The sequence below is a fragment of the Alternaria arbusti genome (assembly GCF_024043155.1).
Source record: "Alternaria arbusti strain BMP 1465 chromosome Unknown scaffold_2, whole genome shotgun sequence".
NCBI lineage: Eukaryota > Fungi > Ascomycota > Dothideomycetes > Pleosporales > Pleosporaceae > Alternaria > Alternaria arbusti.
In genome coordinates, this window is record NW_026249942.1 from 2822754 (window position 1) to 2843195 (window position 20442).

Genomic DNA, 20442 nt, shown 5'->3' on the forward strand with positions numbered 1-20442 from the left:
GATACAAAGCGTACAAAGAAATGAGGACTTGGTTCGAGAATAGCCAAGAAGAAACCATATGCATTATCTGACATGGAAAGAGTCGAGGACTAGAGCAGATGTACTTTCGCAGCGTTGGGAGAACAGTAGACATTCATTAGGGAGAATGCCCCAGAAGTGAGACGAACGATACAGTGCAGTACCATACTTCAAATCAATTCCAACCTCAGCTGTGACTTTCAACTACTCCCTCAACACATCTCCTTTTTCTCCTCACCTCTCTCCGTCCTCTCAGCATCTTTATCCACCACCCTGCCAACATATTGACTCCCACCAAAACTATGCATCCTAAGCGCCTCGTCAAACCGGACGCGCTGTCTACGCTGCTGATCAAGCGTGTTACTATAGCAGTCCTCTCGGGGAAGTCCATTCTCTGCGTCGTGCGAGGGCAAGATAGTAGAAGCAGTATCGCTATCAGGAATGGTGAGGCGCATAATCGACCGAAACGGATGCTGGGAAGCAGTGTTCGTATGTACATCCCGCTTTTGCCCCAATGCGTCGCTGAGGCAATAACATAGTGCTGCATCTACACCGTCTTCCCCAATTCCACAACACTTTCCCGTCGTCTTCGCCCCTAGCTCCTTCTCATCCCCAACATCCATACCCCCTTTTAAAGCCAGCTCATTCCCCACAACACCCCTCCCAATCATCCCCAACTCCCGTACTCCCATCACCACCTCCCCTCTACCTTCATCTTTACCTTCTCCCTCTTCATTTTCTCGCTCACACACCTCCCATTGTCTTCCTCTTATCTCCGCTCCTCGTTCGATACCACCTCCACGCCTAAGACGCTGGGTATCAGCCATGACGCGCGCTCTTGCGACTTGGTGATAGTAGTAGCGTTGGTGGTGTGGTTGTTGTGGTTGGAGATAGTAGGCGATGAGGGCGAGGATGGAGAGTATGAGGGCTGTTGCTATTACGGGTTCGATCATTGCTTCCGAAGCGTTGGGGTATTGGGGTGCGGAAGGATGGTGGGGATGTAGAAGAGAGGGAAGAGGAGTAGGTTTGGTAAAGAGAGGAGGGGAGACATGGGTATGGAAGTGTTGATGTTGTGATGTGACTGTGGTGTTAATATCCTGACGAGGCCTTCGCTGATTAGACACGTGAATATACGGGAGTTCCGAAGAAGCCCATGTTTCAAATTCGAATTAGACTTACGATTTCAGCTGTAGCGTCAATGTGTATGCGGCGTCCCATGCTGCAGCTCTTACACAGCGTGTGGAAAAGCCCGAATAGGTCTCCAGACCTATTCAATTCTCTTCTTGTTCAAGGTGCGCCCCCTCCTCCATATCCCTAACCCACCTCCCCGCCCCATCCCCCTTCCACCCAAACACATCATTCTTCAAAGCCCCCTCCACAGCCTCCGTAACCTCATCATTCAACTGTCCCGTATAACAATCCTTACTCACAATCTCCCTCAACGTCCTACAGTCACTCTTCGCACCCCCCAACTTGCCCTGTCTGAAGAACTCAAAATCAGCGATGTGTTTGTATCCCATGCGCCACTCAGACCAGAAATCCGAAGACTGGGCTTTGCGCCGCTTGCTCGCGTCGCTGAGGAGGTCGCTTTCGGGGCCGGGGGCGAGCTGGAAGGTGGCTTTTGTGATGGACGGGATCATGTGCATGCCGCACAGTACGGGTGTGAGACCTGATAGCAGGGGGAAGACAGCAGTGAAGCTGAACGACGTGAAGTGGCGGCATGTTTCTGTTGTCTTCGCGAATTTGGCAATACGGTAGAGGAGGAGTTCGAGGATCCTAGGCGGCACCATGAGATGGAATTCGTAGGTGCTGTATACGGTTATGGAGGAACCTTCGTTGTAGCCGAGGTGGTACCAGGGTCTTTGTCGCAGGAGTTGGCAGCCGGAATACCGGGGTTCGTTATTGGATGTCTTGTCGTGTGGATGCTCTTTCTGGAGGAGTTCGATGTAGTGTGTCTTCATCTCAAAAGCCCAGTTATCGTCGGTGCCCATGGCAGAATCTACCAGCGCGGCCATAGTCTTTGGTGGTGCAGCGACAACGATACGTGTAGGGTCTAGACAGGAAAATGTCTTTGTCCAGATGTCGGTGACTGAGCTCACCATATGATCGTGAGCGGTGGATACATACCACAAGTTGTATTCTTGATCTGTATGCACCACCAAGCTCTTGACATGGCGTTTCAAATCATTCTGCGCGACAAATTGTGTGAATCTGTCAAAATCCTTCGAAAGATGCGGGATCCACGCAGCTCGCAGTGTCGCCTTAAGGTGCTCGTCTCCATCCTGGATGCGGCACAATTGGATGAGCACGTCGTCCATAGCTGGCTCGAAAGCAGATCCAGAGGTACTCTTGAATTTGCTGCGAAGTTTGGTGTAGATCATGAACTCGTGGTTACTCAACTTAGATAGCTCTCCCTGCATGCTATCGACGAGTCGCGCATCCATTGGTACCCATAGTGCTTCCTTGTCCAGTGCTATACGGGCGTATTGGAAGAGGATTGGAAGCACGACCTTTCTCCATCTCCATGATACTAGGGAGAGGGTCTTTAGGGGTATAGAATCAGAGTGCGTTAATTGCGAAGACGGCTCGTGGTGGAATTTGGTGATCGATGGGGCTTGGCCTGCGAGATGCAAGGCGATTTGAGCGAGCAGCTCGTTTGGCAGCGACTGCATGATAGTGTATGAATAACTATTAGTATAAATGGCGACCGCGAGGTTTGTGGTTGGCAAGGCTTGAGTGAAGCGTGAAGCATACAGTCGAGGTAGTATCGGTGGAACGATCGAAGGTCCGAACTTGTGGGCCTCCGAGGTACGTCATCCCGTCTTTGATCAGCACCAACGCTGGCGTTGTCGCAACCACCCGCTGCGGCTCAATCAGGGTTTTGCAAACATATTGCGTGTGTTCAGAGTCTTCATGAACAGGTTTTTGCTATACGGATACGCTCTATGACTAGAATCCCGCCCTAACAGCCCCATCCAACCACGCAACTCCCGCCATAACCCCATCCACAACCCTCACCCTACCTCCCTCCTGCTCCCCCAACTCCTCCACACAAGCCTCCCTAACCATCTCATCCATCCCCGCCATACCCGCGCAGCCCAGACAAATCGCACCTACTTTCCCCTTGCCCAGCAGCCTCTTGACCGCATCCTTCATCCTCTTCCTCACCTCCTCCGCCGGCGCATCATGCAGATCCGTCGCATTGAGTCCCGTTGTTTCAACGCCTGCAAACCGTTTACCCGCATCTGAGCCCGTGCCCAAAAAGGCGATTGTAGCATCCGTGAGGATAGTCTCCCAGACTTTACCCGTGCTTACTATGCCGAATTTCTCGTCGGGGTGGATAGCTTGCAGAGAAGCACCAACACTAGCTTCGAAGATACCCGTAACAGGTTTCCTCGTATCTCTTATGGCGGGCTCTTCTTTGAGGAGAGGAACGAGCGGGTGTTGGCTGTAGCAAGCGACGAGGAAGGCATCGTGGCGGGCGAGTTGTTCGCGGAGAGCGGGGAGGCAGTGCTTGACTGATTCCGCAGCATCGTCTTCGTTGTTGATGCTTTTGGGGCCGGAGGGCGCGGTGAAGTACTCGTGAGCTGTCTGCTAGCTGTGGTTAGTTGTTGGGTGGGTGTGGTGAGTGGTGCTGAGTAACGTCTTTGAACTGCAGGGCGTCGACGAGCGGCTTCAGGCCGTTGGTCATTTGCTCCGTGGAGTTTGGGTTGATGATGAGGATGGACCGCATCTTGCTATATCGTGGGTTGGTACCGTTCTGATATTCACCCATTGGCTTTGCTTGTAGCTGTGTGCCTGCGCCGTTGCCCCGCCATGAGGTTTGACATTGTGGCGCGTGATGGATTTGGGATGTGGAGCTGCGACAAGGATGTGGGCTCTGACGTCATGTTCTAGATTGTCTTGTTTGTTGTGTACACAGCCCTGGAGGACGAATGATTGCGTGCGACGAGTGTGGAAGTGCAGTGAAGAATAGACATGTTGTATTAGGCTACTGAGGGTATTGTGAAGCATGAAACTGCGTCGCAGATGTATGCCCGTGGTATCGCCTAACTTCTCCTTGAATTACGCGCCGCCATGCGTATTCAATCGCACCAACGCCGTCGCAAGAGGAAATCATCGAAATGTGGGATATGAAAGCTAGCAAAGTCAGGACTGGACATCGCAGAATGTCGTGCAAAAAGCTTACAGGTCGTGAATCGTCGTCAAGGGTCGGCGACTAGCTTAGCGGAAGCAGCTGAAGCGTCCGCAAGAGAAGCGGAAGGGAGCGCGGCGGACGCCATGACGGTCAGCGACAACACCACCACCTGGTATCTTGTCAGCAACTGGTGCCTGTGTCCGGAACAGACGGCTCCAAAGCGGGCCACTTACCGGCGTGCTTGCCGCCAAAGCCCTTATGCCACATGAGACCCATGGTTGCTTGTTTGTTGGTTGGTAAAGGTAGAAGTTTAGGTTTGGAAGTTGGCGAATCACTCTGTTTGTGGAGAGTTCTTGTTGTGGTGTAGCTGGAAGGTGATCGCAGCGCGTGTGTTATATAGGAGGTGTGTGGGAGGCTGGAGGGAGATTCAGGGCAAGAACAGGGTCGGTGAAGCGGTAGCTGCTGCGTCATAGGCTGGCAGCCAAGGGCTTGGGAGATGCAGCACAGCCACCGCTAAAGGCGATCATCGTGGAGATTGCAGCGAGCGCACACAGTACAGCCTCGATGTCTTCGTAGACCTGTGCGCGCTTGATTGGCCGCGTCTAGATTTCTTGAAGATTGCCCATAGTGCACTCAAAGTGGTGCGCCACAACACCGTATCTTAGAAGGGCCGAACTGGTGTTTCGTGGCACTCTCATGACGACGTTCGCGGCTGTGAACAGCTAGCATTGGAATTCGGGCGCCTTTAGCTTGTCAGCTGCGACTCGATTTGCACGCGTACAAACCGGCTAGCCATCTGCAAACACATTCACCGCACATTTCGTCCCAGATAGGCATTAAGCGGAGACATGTGACAGCGGCAACTGAGCGCTTATTGATTTTGCGTGCAAGGTTGTAGCTTGCTTGACCAAGGCCATAGATCATAGCCCGCTCCCAGCCAGATTCCAGAAATGATTTCTATTGTACAGATGTCGTGATCCAAATAACATGAAATAGCCACCGCCGCCGCTGAGCCTGCTACCGGCTCATAGCTGACGACGTACGCTCATCTCGCAGAATTTTATCTTCCGCCCATGCCGCCTTGTTGTGCCATGGCGGCGTTTTGTTCCTGGAAGCGGTCGCCTAATCGCTGGGAGCCCTTCATGTGCTTGTCGACACATCGCATAACGCAGCTCTCTTCGCGCGAGGTGAGCGACTTGCTCTCGAAGCCGTTGACGCAGTGGTCGAAGCATTGCTGGACGAGGTTGGAGTACATCTGGATTGGTCAGTATTGTTATCGTGCAGCATAGAATCTGGATGGCGTACGTTCATGAATTCCTTCATCTGCTTCTTCTCCATGCGCGACTGCAGCTCGCGCTGCTCAGATGCTGTGAGTCTACATGCGATTAGTTATTGTGATACCAATTGGGGCAAGTACATACGACTCCATGATGCCTGGTCGTGTGTGGTGGCAGGATTATTGTTTACGGAAGGGTGGCTCGACGCGGAAATTTGGTATGACGTCGGGTGGTTGTCTGGATGCTGTGCTGACGAGCCTGCACCCAAAAGTGTAGACGCGAGCTAGGCCACCGGGCGGCCCGTCCACGCTCTCCAGTCACCGAACCACGGGAAGCAGGCGTGGAGACTTCATGGCAGCCGCATTCAGCGGGTCAATTCTGGGACAGATCTGGGAAGGCACTTGGGACAGAATGTGGCAATGGATGCGTCGTCTCTCATGTCCCGTCGCACCAATATTGTGTGGCTCCCGCTGCATGGCCGTACCAGTACCTTTCCCGCCAAGACGGTCGTTATTATTGGAACCGACTCCAGCATAGCAAAATAATAACACAATAACATCGCCTCTTAATACCAGCTGCATCCGCTACCCGTATTGATCGCCGCTGTATTTTGCCGTCGAGGGGCATCAAGCCTCGCGTTTGTGTCTGTCAGTCAGGCGACGCCGTGCCGTCTTCCTTGGATGCTCACAATTGGCCCGCAGCCACACATCACGGCCGCTAACCTGCTGCTCTTGGTCAGTCGAGCAGCGGGCTGCCACTCGACTGCCTCGCCCCGACTGCGATCATTGCCCTCTCCAGACGCCGACCCTGCAGGCCCAAGTCGCCTCGAGCCACAGTTTCAGGCGCGCCTCGATATTGCGCCCGACCAGGCCGCTGAACCCTCCGACGACATCCTGCAGCTGTACCTGTACCCCTAACCGCCCGTCGCGTCCTAGACCCAGTCTCGCGCCAACAGCTCTCTCGCTCTGCTCTCCACCAAGGAAGACGTCAATATTGCGGGATCTGCCTACAGGAACGCCGTCACGACCCCGCTGACATCTTGCGCACGCTCGCTACCTCGCTTCCTCGACTCGCTACCCTCCGACGTCACATAGCGGCCCCCAGACAGCTGCCGCCTGCCTACTTCGGGCCCACCTGTACCTGGACACCACGACAGACGCTGCGCTCAACGACCGCCATATTACACCCTTGGAGCTGCGACGCTCTCCACACCACCGCCTGCCATGGCTCCCGCAGGCACCCACACCAACCCCAATACGCCGCGCGTGCGCAATGGCGAGCCCCAGCCCGCCCCGTTAGCGACACCAGAACCTGCTTCGTCGCGTCGAGACTTGACATCGTGGTGGAGGCAGTTCAGCAAGCGCCCCGCGAAAAAGGAGGACGAGAAAGGTACGACAACACTGCCAGCATCTTCACATGTCGAGTCCGCGAGTTCAGCCTCGTTGGCGGCTGAAGCCCAGCAATGCGCTGCGACTGTGCCTGCAGCTCCCCGCCTCTTCTTGTCGCGAACAATCACTGACTGTTGTGGCCGCACGTAGAACCCGCCCTCCCTGGCATCTTTGGTGTACCCCTCATACAAAGCATACCCTATGCCAACGTCGCTATTTCGCTATTCAACGAGCACGGCGAAAGCTACATCTATGGTTACGTCCCAATAGTGGTCGCCAAATGCGGTGTCTTTCTGAAGGAAAAGGGTCAGTGAAGCTAATCCCATCACCCATCAGCTGTTAACAGCGCACAGCAACCGACGTAGAAGGCATCTTCCGATTAGCAGGCTCCGAGAAGCGCATCAAGGAACTCCGGACGGCCTTTGACACCCCACCCCGCTATGGAAAAGGTCTGGATTGGTCCGGCTATACTGTACATGACGCCGCCAATATTCTGCGCCGCTACTTCAACAATCTCCCGGAGCCTATAATACCGCTGCAACATTATGACCCGTTCCGGAATCCGCTCAAAGGCCATCAGGCTGAGGCAGTAGGCGCCAGTGAAGGACAGCAGCCCTCGGTCGGAGGCTTCGATCCCGATGCGGCTGTGCGCATATATCAACATCAGATTAAGGCGTTGCCGTCTTTGAACCGACAATTGCTGCTGTACATCCTAGACTTGCTTGCAGTCTTTGCCGCCAAGGCTGATGTTAACAAGATGACAACCTCCAATTTGGCTGCCATCTTCCAACCTGGACTGCTCTCACATCCGCAGCACGATATGTCTCCACAAGATTATCGTCTGAGCCAGGACGTGCTCATCTTTCTCATCGACAACCAGGATCACTTCTTAATTGGCATGGAAGGCACAGCTGTCGATGAAGGTACCGTTAAGCACATTGAAAGCGGGCCTTCTACCCCACAGGCAAGGACACCCACCACACCCCGCAATAGTTCTGGCATTGGGCGATCGGCTTCGACCACTTCGAGCGCTGGTGCAGAAAGCCTTCGCATGTATGGCGGCGTCCGCAGGAATGTATCCACGTCTTCGAAGCGTTCACGACACTCGCCCGCTGTTCCCAGCCCAATCGCACCATCATTTGTTTCGACCACGACATCTGGAGTGCATCGAAGCAACACGCTGCCCTCAAAGCGCTCCCCGGGGCTTGGGAGTCCCCGCTTCCCTGCTGCAAAGCAAATCGGCCCTGAAGAGACTAAGAGCCCTCTCTCGTCTCCCATGCCTCCAGATGTTGCTGATGTTCCTGAGAATGTTGCCCCACAGCAGGAGATGGAGTTGCCTATACGAACGAAGGAAGCCCCACAGGCGGTCGCACCCGCAGCGGAGCAAACACCAGCCACACAGCCTGCCGATCAGGAACTGCCACCGCCACAACGTGCGCAGACCATGCCACCGAACAAGATCGAGATGCCGGTCCCATACCAACCTTTCCCCCAACAGGGAATGGCTATGCAACCGGCAGAGCCTTCACAAAATAGACCGGCGGTTACACCTGCCACCCACAACATGCCAGGCGGGTTCCCTCTGCCGTCTCCGGGCGTCATTCCACCGAGTCAGCCCACTACTCCGAACGTTGTCGCCCAGTCGGCCCAGAACCTGTTACCTCCAAGGTCCACTACTCCAGGACCACGTAGTCCTCAGCGTAGTCCTCATCACACGCCAACGCGTGAGCGGTCAGAGTTCTTGGAAGGGCCTGTTGACTCAGGTCCGTCAATTGAGATGACTCCTGCTGTTCGTACATTTACACAAATTCTAGCCAAGGTTGCGGCATCCCCTCCGAACGATTCCAAGGAAGCGAAAGACGGACGGAAACCGAACAAGCTGCAGAAGAAGAGATTGCCGAACAGTATCAGCCAGAGTACGCATAGCTCCACGCACTCTCTTGGTGGTAGCGATTCAGGGTTTGGTGGTCAATTTTCTCACGGACCTCCTTCGCCACTGCAGCCACCCTCGCTTCCCTTTGCCCATGGTCAGTCGCACGCAAACAGCTCTAGAGAGGTTTTGCAAGACACAGGCTCCTCGCGGGCCTCCGGGAACACACTCAAACCTAGCATGTCGCCTTCTGCTAGTTTCAGATCTCATTCAACAGCAACAGAATACTCGGAGAACGAGCAACTGGAAGAACAACCAAGAGAGGAGAAGCGCAGTTTTTGGAAAGGCCACAGGCGAGGAGAAAGTAAGGCAACGCCGACAGCAAGTCAGACAGATCTCCACGGTTCAGTACCTGGCGCCGATAAGAGTATGAGCTCGTTCGCCAGCAGTTCTGGATGGACAGGAGGAGGGCGCCGAAGTGGGCAGTACGAGTCGAATCACGGCTCGGAAACGTCGATGCTATTCGGCAGCAGTCCCCCTGATCACGACAAATCCGACAAGAAAGGTGCATTCGACTGGTTCCACAAGCGCAGACAGGATCACAAAGAACGTTTAGATAGGAGAGAAAGAGCCAAGAGCCCACCGGGCAGCTCGAGTCATCTCCCTTCTCCACAGAACATGATGAATCCACAAGAATCCTTCGCCGTTCGTGGACGAGCACCGGATGTGCCACCACCAGTGGAAGAGCCCCAACCTAAAGCAGACAAATCCAGCGACGTCACGCCTACCGGGATGAGTCCAACACCCCCGAACGTACCTACGCCGGGAAGCCCGAAGCCCAGGATGAGTCCTGCCATGGCTCTGCGGACAGATCTCCCAGCTGCACTGACTGAACCCCGATCAGTTGCGCGATCTCCGGACAGGAACTCCAAGTCACCAGTCACTACAACGCCTCCTGTGCAGCCATTCGCCAAAGCACCATCACCTTTAAATGTCGACAGTACGCAGCAGGTAGAAGCTGGCGCAGCGACCCAGCCCGGGGCCTCAGCAACTACCTCGGAACCTGTTCAGCCAGTGTCAACACCTTCGGGGCCTCTTCACTCTTCCTCCAACTCGACTACTACTGTCACGCCTCAGACGGTGAACCGGGAGACAAACTCTGATGCACCGTCATCTGATGGTCAGTCGTCACCTCCGTTCGTCCCAAGAGGCGAGCCAGCGCCTTAGAGAGACCGCGACCACCGCTGTCGACCTCAATGACGTACGAAGGCATGGGTTCGGAAGGATATGGAGGGATTCAGGGTGTTCATAGATTGAGCTTGATGGGTAGAAATGTGCACAGCACCCTTGACAGTCCGTTATGGGCGAAGAAAAAAGTGTGTATGTGGCATGGGAGATTTTGCATACGGCATATTTGCCATGAAACGATGAAGCGTGCTAGCGAGCATTCTCTGAGCGTTGCGATGATGCATAGCGTTGTGGCACATATCAATGATAATTCATTCTTATTCTTCATGATTCACTGTGTACTTGTGCCAAAGCTTCAAAGCATTTGAAATGTCGTAAAACGAGGGAACAGCAATTCTGATCAATGTCGAGATTATTCGAAATTGATCAATGAAACCGTACATGTACACATCAGCTGAAGAGCACAGTAGGTGTATTGCAAAATACCCCACACGTTGATTAGTACAGTAGAAAAAGCAACGTTACATGTTGAGTATTGATGCCGTCCAACGACCGCGCTGCCGTCGCTGCCGAAGTCCGCATCAATCCCTCAACATAAGCACAAATAGCTATAGCGTCGTGGCGACATGAACATAGACTTATAGCGCGATATGCCGAAATGTCTAGATGGTGCGTCTGCGTCGTTGCATATCCAGTATCCCCACCAGTGAGATGCATCTAGGCCACTGCAAATCGAGTCTTGCAGTGCGCGTTTTGATGTTGCTGATCTACTAGTCTCGAATTGCAATGCGCAGCAGTCATCAGTCTTCTCTCAAGTTCGGCGCTAGCCCCGTCCTGCGTCCCAATCATGCCCTGTCTCTGAGTAAAAATAGATCACGCCTGCTGGCAGCGGAGCGGAGTTGCAGATGTGTGAGATACGCGTTTGTTAGTGGATAGTGGAGTGGATAGCAAAGGTAAAGGTGTGTGAGATACGAGAGAAAAGCGAGAACAAATTGTCTCGTCTGCTTTGAACACGAGGAGATGATGATGGTTGGGAAAAGCAAATCTCAATGCCACAGGTAATACTTCTGGACCAAGAATTGGTAGTTGGAAGATTGCGATGACGATGCCATCGCAATGCACACATGGCAGCGACTACCAACACGTCGAGTGCTCCGTGGAAGCCTCAGCACGGTTTCAACATGCGAACAGAGCGACTCCGGCGAGCGAATTGGGACGTCCACCCCGATTATAGCTTGCCCGCCGTCCCCCGGTGGCTCGGTCCATGCATGACGTTCTGGCGTTCTGGCTTCCAACAAGCGAGCCCTGGAGGTCGCTGGTACTGGTGCGGAAAAGGCTCCAGGCTCCTACCGTTTCTGCAGTTGCAGGGGGTGTTGCATATACCGACCCCGAGGTTTACGTGCCAACTTTTTTTGGTTCGTGTTTCAAGGCCGAGGTTTCAATGGCACAATCGTCTGAAATCTGATCGGTTGCGTTGCGATAGGAAGGGCTGGTGTGAAGAAGTTTGGAACTCGGTGTGCGCGAACATTTACTAGAACTAGATGCACTCCAATAGTTCCAGCTGTCAGTTCAGTGGAGAGCACTGGAGCATGATCTTCAGTGGAAAATCGGGATGCTGAAGCTTGGCTTGTTTAGGGCGTGGTCAAGAGGCGAAAGTGACGATGGGATCCATGACAAACAGCGGGTCCAAACCTCGTGTTTCTGTCAAGTAAGACGCACCTAGCGGCACCTGTATCAGCAACGCCTTACCCAAAGATGCTTGGTGCTCAACTCGTACAGTAACCGTATCGCCTTCTGCCTTAAGGACTGATCTGCCGTTTCTCCTCATCACTATCACACGCTTCCAACGCCTTTTTACCGACTTTACGGTCTACGACTCCGCTTGTTTCGACTGACTCTTGGGAAGACCACACTCGTTGTTGAGATCACCCCGAACGACCAAACGAATAATTACGCTCGCTTTCTTTTCCTCGTCGGCAAAAAGAAACGGGAACGTTGAACATTAGAAGTCTACAGGCTATCGATTCTCGGGCTGTGGCGTCAGACACCTGCAACCCAGCCACTCGGAAGCGACAGATTCTGTGTAAGCCTGCTCTCCAGTCCGCGACGTCTTCGCAATCACATCAGCCCATTGCGCTTTTGACTTCTTTTCTTGTACACAATTTACGGCCTTGATTCCAGTCATGACGACCTGCTAACACGCTTGTCGCAGTTTCTGTTCTTCTTCGCTGAGAATCCACCTTCGCTTTCGTTCCGCACGCCGATTCCACCACGATGCGTTCCTTCTGTCAGCTGGCCGTTTTGGCCCTGCCATTGTTCAGCACTGCCGTTGCTGCTTCACCAAACAAGCGAGACGACCACCCAAAGACCATCTATGCGACTGCACAGGAAGCCTTCCAGGACTTGTTGAACGCGCTGCCAGAGGAATCTCTACAAGCAGCACTAAGCGGACTGAAGGACTTCAAGAATGGTGTCTTCGAGTCGCACCACCGCGGCGTCGAACATGTCCACGAGAACAACCCAGCGCTCGCTACAAAGCTCATTGTCGACGCTGTCAACGACCTGAAGAAGAGGCAGGCGCCGGGCAATGGCACGGCTTCCGCCACTGAAGCTTCAACCCCACAACAGACAACCGAAGACGCGCCTTCATCACAGGCGAGCGAAGCCCCTCCACCAGCAGTCGAGACCACCGTAACGCAGGTCCAGACGCAACAAGGCACCACCGTCACCCAAGTACAGACCCAAACACAGCAGCAGACTCAACAAACTCAACAAACTCAACAAACTCAACAAACTCAACAAACTCAACAAACCGAGCAGCCCCAACAATCGCAGCAACCTTCGGACGACGCACCCCCCTCCACCGTCACCAACACGCAACAACAAACCACAACCCAACAAGCCACCACCACCGTCCGCCAAACCACCACCCAACGCCCCGCCATCATCCCCGTCGAAGCCACCATAACCGAAGACGGCACAACCGTCGTCCGCACCACGCGCGTCCTCTCCGAAGTAACCGCCTCCGTCCCCGTAACCCTCGTCCGCACAAACTCCCAAGGCAGCACCGTCACCCAAACCGAGAACCGCCCCGCCGTAATCCGCACAACCACCGATTCCGCAGGCCGCACAACGGTTACCACGTCTGCGGCTGACTACGCGCCTACCGCCGGTGAGGTACAGACTGCGACGGATGAGGCGGGAAGCACGTTTTTGACTACGTATACGCCTGGTGGTGGGCTCGTTAGCAGCATCAAGTTGATTACGACGACGGATGCGGAGGGGAGGCCGAGCACGATGACGAGTTATACGTTTGTGGACCCCATTCAGGCGACGCAGGCGAGTGGAGGTGATGGTGGGGATTCGACGGAGCAGCCCAGTGTGCAGACGGGTGCTGCGGGCGTGAATGGCGTGCCGTTTGCTGGCGCTGTGGGCTTGGGCGCTATGGCTTTGTTCTTTTAGATTAAGTCAAGTGAGCAAGTCGTATGGCCTTTTTCCTTCTTATCAGCATGAGGATTAGGATGGAGACAGGAAAAGAAGATGAAGATGGAAAAGAGGGTATACATAACGAGAAACACGACTGCTTTGCATTTTCAGGCTTTTTTACTACTTTATTTGTACATTAGCGACGTCGCTCCTTTTTCGTTGGCATTGGTTTTTTCAGATACCCGATACACGCTCCTTTACGATTTATATATACGGTGGATGGGTTTGAGTTCGAGTTTGTAGTCGGAAAGGGAGGTTGAATGTGCATATACGGTGTTGGTGTTTGGTGGGATGGGCGACTGGGTAATATCTTGGTGTACATACACGGAGCGGATTATTGCTCTTTACTATCCTTCGGTATATATAATACGACAGTACAGATTGTGAGAAGATGACTTGCATTAGACTGAATGCTGTGAGTGATGCAACAGACATAGAGCGGCATATTTACAAGGCATAGCAGAGCGTTCACAGTAGGAGATGTATAGATCGAAAGCGATCCAATGCATATATGTTTATAGATTCTGATCTGAAATAGCTACAGAAAGAGAAGATAGATCAAGGGGTATTGATGTTAAATCAAACGCCAAGTGTGCCATGCTCCAGAGTGACCTGTCTCGCCCTGCTCGCTCAATTGCCCATCCCACGCTTCTCCCATACGACTGTATTGTGAGAAATCCAGGATAATATGTCCAAAGACCCATATCCTCTAATCCCCTTATATGACACAAACTCACCAACCATCTCCAATCAAATCGCCAACCCGCCTCAGCGCGCCTTTGTAGCAATAAAATACTCGACACTCTCCCCCGCCCAACTAACGCTATTCGTCCCACTCTCAAACCTCTCCTCATCAAAAAGCCCAGCAATACTCTGTTCGTTCCTAACCCCCTGTTTAGCACCCCCGCCAAAGCTCTCAAGGCTAACGACCTTACAACCCTGTTTGAGGTCGAGAAACTTCTGCAACAGCAGATTATTCAGCGTCTCGCCAAACACCTTGTTGTTGACCAGCACAACGTCAGCGCGGCGGAGGATAGCGTCAATCTCAGGGCTTTCGAGGAAATCGCCTTCGATGAGCTCGATGCGGGGGAGGGCTATGTTCCACAGCTTCGCCCGCGCTTTGAGCTCAGAGGCTTGTTCTGTGCCGAGCGAGGCGGCGAGCTTCATCTTTTCGATGCCCCAGCTTTCGGCGCCGGTTTGGAGAGCGGACTGCAGGACGACGTTGCCGACGCCGGAGCCGAGGTCGACAAAGGTGTGGGTGGAGTTTAGGCCGGTTTGCGCGAAGATTTTGTGGACGAAGGGGGTTAGGAGTTCGCCGTAGGTTGTTTCTTTGCCTTCGACTTTGCGGAGGCGGTGGGCGTGCGGGGAGACGATGCGGTTGTAGCTTTGGGCGGTGATGCGTTTGACGAGGCTGAGGGGGATGGCGTGCATGTCGTCGAGGATGCGGGGTATCGTGCCGTTGGCGTATTGGTCTTTGATGAGCTTGTTGAACTTGGCGAGTTCTTGCTTGAAGAGTTCGGGGTCGTCTTTGGTTACGGCGCGCTTGAGGAGACGGACGGTGCCTTCGGCGTCGGAGGAGAGCTCGTTGGCGAGATCGGGCGGGAGGTAGTGCTGGATGATTTCCTCTATGCTGAAATAGATGTCTTCCAGTGGACTGTACTCCTCGTCCACCTCTTTCCGAGCTACTGCCTCGAACTTTTCTGGACGTGACAGGCTGGGGTACTGGAGTTCCACGGTGAACTTCTTCTCGCTACCGGGGAATGCGGACTTGTAGGCTTTCGCCCCATCGTCTTTCGTCATCTCGAAGCCGTGCTTCAGAGTGCTCTTACCCGACACGGCCTTCTTCTTTCTGAATGCGGCGTTTTCTTGCGCCATCTTCATCATATCCGACGCGCCATTTGATGTGCCGTTCGAGGCGCCGTTCGCAGTTCCATTCGACGTGCCGTTGACACCATTCGATTTCGCCTTGGCATCAGGCTCTACTATCCGTATACGTCGCTTCAAGTCCGGCTCGAGTGCGCGGTTCAGACTCATCGGCTCAGTGCTACTACTCGCTGGCCGCGTCTTCCGTCGCTTGACGCCCAGCCGACTGGTATCCTCATCCTCGCTCGACTCGTCGCTGCTAGCCCATTGCGGCGTGTCGGTGCCTTTACGCTTGTTGGTCTCGACACGCGACACGGAAACCGACTTGCGCGCGGGTTCCCGCGAGACTGTTTGCGAGCGCGGCGTGGACTGGTATCGGTTCGCTGGCGGGCCGGATGCGCTGTAGCTGCGAGTGCCGTTGCCGGGTCTCGCGTGCGGCGATGGTGAGGGGTTCGCTGTGGGGGCGGGCGCCTTCTTGACGAGGACGGTTCTCGTTTTGATCTTGGGTTTTCCGGGGACGAACATGACGGCAGCGCCAAGTTAAAGTTTGTAGGTGAAAGCAGGGTTGTATGCAGAAGAAAAAACGGGCATGAAACGCGGAGGGCCGGTGCAGATGTGAAGGAGCGTGTGGCCAAGGGCAGCCGCGAGTGAAAAGAGAAGGACGTCGAAGGGAAGGCAGCAGGCCGGTCAGCCAATACGGGAGGAGTCGCATGCGCAATGGACGAGATACGTGACCCAGCGACGCCCCAAGCCTGTACGCCACTGCACGTCTTACCGGGATCGTCTCGCCTATCCGTCTTGGCACCCGTCCCTGCTTCTGTCTACCGACCTCTGACCTTGCATCACTCACGCCAAGTATCATCAAAGGCCCGATATCGTCAATTCTTGGACAGTCGATTCAAAGGCAGCTTCAAGTATAGTGGTGCTTTCACTCAAGTGCCGCCTCAGCACAGCCCACCTCACGATACATTCATCAACATCGTTGGGACAGCGGGATCCAGGTGATCAATACCACCAGCTTGATATACTAAAGTCGTAGTACACGACTCTTCTGTTAACTACATTGAAGTCTTCTGTATGAAAATTATGGGTTATCAACAGCGTAGTCTTCAATATGCAGAACGTCATTTAGCCAGCCAGGTCTTCTGTCTCCATACCAGCCCTTCACAGCAGTCTCATGGATAAGGTAAAAGTTCAGTCTCACCGCAATCATTCTACACCCTCCTCCATTGCGCCATTGCTCATTGTTTTGACATTCTCTCGTTACCTTGCTATTGTTATCTGCTGTCCTTTTCACAAAAGTCGATCTTCGGGAAGAGTCGAAAGCAGCTCCTCCTCTGATGCGTACAGTCACTGGTGAGCTCGTGGTCTGCGGTAATAACTCAGTTATCCCAGAAGTCAGCCGAGGAGCCTTGACAGAAAGCCGTTTGGACCATGCATTCGACCCCGAAGACACTATTCCAACGGGTACCTTCACGTTGGGTTTACTGGCAGATGCATCGATTGCACTGCGAAGAGAAGGCAGTGCACTAGAAGTAGTGGACGAAGATGAGTGCTCAGATGTTATGGGTTCCACAACCCGAGCACGACGCCACGCCCTAGACCCCAGCACCTCGTCATCCGTCAAAGCCTTCCTCGCACCCCAAACAGAATCTCGCATCCCTCACGGCCCAGCCAACCAACCCCCAACCGACAAACTCCTCAAAACCATTCCCAACTCCCTCCGCAACCGCGCCAAATCGCTTCACGAACCGCATCCCCTCCCCTTCCGCTGGACCCTCCCATCCAACGCGCGCTTCCGCATCGGCGATCCGGAAGCCTTTGCTGCCCTGCAGGTCAAGAATATAGAGTGGTACGTAACCACCGGTCTACTAGTTGAAGATTTCACGGGTCTACGCTGGAATGCAGGAAGCTACACGTATCTTCTGTACTGGCATGTAGAGGGTATGCCTACGCCTGACGGGACTGCGGATGCAGGACGGAAGTGGTTGAGTATCAACCCAGGTTTCATGCGGGATTGGCAGAAGGAGAAGTGGGAGAGGGAGTTTGGAGATGAGGTTCTAGTTGTGGAAGATGAGCCTGCGACGCCGATTGTTGAGCGAGAAGATTTGGGGGTGATTGAAGTGGATACTCCGGTTGGGAAGGTGGGTAATCGGCCGCCTACGCCGAGTCGAGAGAGGTGTCTTCTACCGGGATCGAAAAGCGCGTTGAGGAGTAGCTGTCAGAGTAGGCCGGTCTCTCCTTCGCCGTCACTTGTGTCTGATACTGGATCTGAGTCGCCGAGGAGAGGGAAAAAGGTAAGATTGCTAAGGGAGAAGCGGAAGAGGCTTGTGATGTGGGAAGTCGACGACGACGACGATGTCCCGGTAGCAGAGGAAGGTAAGTTTGTTGAGACGACGGTGGATGAGGTGGACACTCTGAGTGATAACGAGGGGAGAACGGCGAGGAATTGGGGGTGAGATGAGGGAGGGGGGATGGGTGGTCTGGTTTCTTTTACCAAAACCGTTATATTACCTAAAGTTGCTCGAAACTGCACATACGACCATAGGATCATGAAAATTAGGCTTCCCGTCCGCTCAGCCATATACAAGCATGATACCGGCGGATTAGTAGTTAGGTGGGTGACCACTAGCGAATCCCCGCTGTTGTATGTTTTTGCCTTTTTTTTGCCATTTTTTTTAGTGGTGGATACGGCAGTAGTTGCAGAAATGCCACGGATATTCGCTGCCACTTCCCCACATATGCTACCTGAGGTGTTGAACACAGGCTCGCCGTTGAGCGAAAGCATTTCGCAACTCCATGTATTTTGGCGGTGGCCTATCTCCAAGGCACACGTGCTGCAAGTCGCACATTAAATGCCTACTAATAATCATACATCCTAGAACAAACCCCTCCCAACCGATCAGCGACGTCGGTCTCGGCTACGGCTCCTCGCACTGCGGCTCCTCCGCCTACGTCTATCCCTATCATCACGTCCCCTATCTCTGCTCCGCTCCCGACTTCTCTCCCTAGGCTTGCGATCGCGCTCTCGATCTTTATCCTCGGCCTCAGCAGCGGGAGCACCGCCAGGTTGGTAGCAGTCAGACTCCAGACGCCTACTACCACGGTCTCTACCGCCATCCCAGCGGTCATAGTCCCGGGCCCTGTAGCCCCGTGCGCGGTCACGGCTATCATCACGCTTGCGAGGCCGACTGTCGTCGCGCTTGCGGTCACGGCTGTCTTCGCGCTTCCGAGCACTGCCACTGCCAGCACCTCCACCGCCACCGGGTACATAACGGTCGATGTTCTCGGGGCTTCTGGAGCGACGGCGACGCCCGGAAGCAGGAGATCTCTCGCGCTCACGTCGGCCGCCTCGTGAGCGGGCACGTTCTCTATCTCTGCGACGCTCCTCTCGAGGTGGCGACGGACTGCGCGTTTCATAGCGTGACTTGCGGCGGCTGGTGTGGGTCTCTCGTGAGCGGCTGCGACTCTCGCGACGGGACGGTTTCTCATCTCGGTCGTCGCGATCGCGTCGTCTACCGTCGTTTGAGGGCCGGTAGGAATGTCGATCATCGTCACGTCGAGAACGGCGGTCGTCGTCGTAGCGCGAGCCACGTCTGTCGTACCGACTTCCGCGGGACTGCGATCGGTTCCTGCTACGCTCCCTCGTGCTGCGTGCGACACTGGGGGATCTGCCACGCTTCGAAGGCAACTCAGGTCGCTTGCCATCCCATCGGCCCTTGTCCGCCTCTGTTGCGGATGGGGCGTCGGTCATTGTGGTATCTTCGTCCTTCGCAACCGCAGTTGGCGTACCTGGAGCGGGTGACTTTGCGTCTTTGCTGGGTGACCTTTCAGGTTTGCTGTCAAGCCTGTCCAGTCGAGCCTTCACGGGATCGCGGGGAACAAGCGACTTGGGAGGCTGAGCTTTTCGCATAGGTGGTTCGAGTGATTCTGATCGCGGAAGCAGAGGCCTCCGTTGTCGTGAATTCTTCATCTGCTCACTTTCCTGTAGCAGGAGCGCCAATGCCGTCTCATCGTCAACTTTGATGTCTTCAGGCTTGATTGACAGACGGCGTTCAGGCGACCTGGTCTTTGACCTGCTCCTTCGCCTGCTCCTGTCTCGTCCACGCCGGTCCCTTTCACGATCGGGAGTCCTGCTACGGCCACGACCACTGCGATGGCGACCGCCGCGATCTCGGTCATGCTCCTCTTGTAGACGGCGCTCTCGCTCAGCGTCTTCTTCGCGGATCTTCTTGAGACGGGCTTCTCGGCTCTTCTCATGCTCCTCTCGCTCCTTCTCGCGGCGTAGACGCTCCTCTTCTCTCTCCTTGTCAATTCTCTCTCGGTCCTTGCGTCGGCGCTCTTCGTCTTCCTTGTCGCGTTCTTCCCGCTCCTTGCGCCTGCGCTCCTTCTCCTCTTGTCGCGCCTTCTCACGGGCGTCGTCCTCTTCCTTCTCGCGGCGCTTGCGCTCTTCCTTCTTTGCCCTCTCCTCACGTTCTCTCTCGCGCTCTGCCTCCAATTCCTTTTCTCTCCGGGCCTCACGCTTCTCTCGACGAGTGTCTGCTTCTCTAGCCCATTCCTCTTCGCTCTTACTGCCTCGCATCTCCTCTTCAGCAGCCGCCTCAGCGCCTATTTCGGCAATGCGGTACTCGCGCATTTTCGGTACGCCATGCTCATCAATCAGTTTGTCCAGCAGGGTGTTGACCGTGTTCATAATGTTGCCGTAGATGTCGCTGCGCTCACCCGCGCCTTCTATAAGTGTAGTCGCCATTCGGGGATCCTTGGACAGCAGCGAGGGATTTCGGTCGGTTTCGCGGTCGACGAGCTCCTTGAGGGCGGCTTGCAGTTCATCCTTAGCAGGCTGGCACGCGAAGGTTAGCCTAGCATATAACAATAATCAATCGTTGGCCACCTACTCCTGACACATATTGCTTCATCAAGTCTCTGCGTATGTCGTCGTATGCGCCCTTCTTACGGAACATGTGCACCAGGCTGTCGATGGCCGATCGCTTCGCCTGTGAGAGCGGCAGTTCCGATGGCCTCAGCTTTTTGCGCATAGTTGCAGCTCCATCGCTTTCACTTGGGCGCTTGCGGCCGACTTCCGCCATGGTTGATTTTACGTGATTGCGATCAGTCGTTTTGTGTCGTTTGTGTTGCGGCCCGGCGCATCAAGACGGGGGTGGGAAAGGCTGGCGAGCAGCGAATGACGTAGGGGGCTAGGCTGGTGCGCCAGCT

At 54.5% G+C, this 20442-nt stretch overlaps 8 protein-coding genes across 8 annotated transcripts; 3 read left to right on the forward strand and 5 right to left on the reverse strand.

Annotated features, from left to right (window-relative positions):
* Positions 1–1289: 1289 nt before the first annotated feature.
* J4E86_002558 (uncharacterized protein) lies at positions 1290–2690 on the reverse strand (the record flags this gene model as incomplete). Its single annotated transcript, XM_051443116.1, has 1 exon — positions 1290–2690. The coding sequence occupies one exon, from the start codon at positions 2688–2690 to the stop codon at positions 1290–1292; it is 1401 nt and encodes a 466-aa protein (XP_051306704.1).
* A 277-nt stretch (positions 2691–2967) lies between these two features.
* On the reverse strand, positions 2968–3848 carry J4E86_002559 (uncharacterized protein; the record flags this gene model as incomplete). Its single annotated transcript, XM_051443117.1, has 3 exons — positions 2968–3612; positions 3662–3755; positions 3790–3848. 3 exons carry the CDS (start codon positions 3846–3848, stop codon positions 2968–2970), a joined length of 798 nt encoding a protein of 265 aa, XP_051306705.1.
* Positions 3849–5216: 1368 nt separating this feature from the next.
* On the reverse strand, positions 5217–5585 carry TIM9 (protein transporter tim9; the record flags this gene model as incomplete). The annotated part of the gene is made up of 3 exons (XM_051443118.1): positions 5217–5411; positions 5462–5531; positions 5578–5585. 3 exons carry the CDS (start codon positions 5583–5585, stop codon positions 5217–5219), a joined length of 273 nt encoding a protein of 90 aa, XP_051306706.1.
* Positions 5586–6656: 1071 nt separating this feature from the next.
* Positions 6657–9918, forward strand: J4E86_002561 (uncharacterized protein; the record flags this gene model as incomplete). Its single annotated transcript, XM_051443119.1, has 3 exons — positions 6657–6822; positions 6972–7127; positions 7175–9918. The coding sequence occupies 3 exons, from the start codon at positions 6657–6659 to the stop codon at positions 9916–9918; spliced, it is 3066 nt and encodes a 1021-aa protein (XP_051306707.1).
* Positions 9919–12153: 2235 nt separating this feature from the next.
* On the forward strand, positions 12154–13341 carry J4E86_002562 (uncharacterized protein; the record flags this gene model as incomplete). Its single annotated transcript, XM_051443120.1, has 1 exon — positions 12154–13341. One exon carries the CDS (start codon positions 12154–12156, stop codon positions 13339–13341), a length of 1188 nt encoding a protein of 395 aa, XP_051306708.1.
* A 792-nt stretch (positions 13342–14133) lies between these two features.
* J4E86_002563 (uncharacterized protein) lies at positions 14134–15753 on the reverse strand (the record flags this gene model as incomplete). The annotated part of the gene is made up of 1 exon (XM_051443121.1): positions 14134–15753. One exon carries the CDS (start codon positions 15751–15753, stop codon positions 14134–14136), a length of 1620 nt encoding a protein of 539 aa, XP_051306709.1.
* An 815-nt stretch (positions 15754–16568) lies between these two features.
* J4E86_002564 (uncharacterized protein) lies at positions 16569–17446 on the forward strand (the record flags this gene model as incomplete). The annotated part of the gene is made up of 2 exons (XM_051443122.1): positions 16569–17372; positions 17408–17446. The coding sequence occupies 2 exons, from the start codon at positions 16569–16571 to the stop codon at positions 17444–17446; spliced, it is 843 nt and encodes a 280-aa protein (XP_051306710.1).
* A 684-nt stretch (positions 17447–18130) lies between these two features.
* Positions 18131–20315, reverse strand: J4E86_002565 (uncharacterized protein; the record flags this gene model as incomplete). Its single annotated transcript, XM_051443123.1, has 2 exons — positions 18131–20068; positions 20124–20315. 2 exons carry the CDS (start codon positions 20313–20315, stop codon positions 18131–18133), a joined length of 2130 nt encoding a protein of 709 aa, XP_051306711.1.
* Positions 20316–20442: the final 127 nt, after the last annotated feature.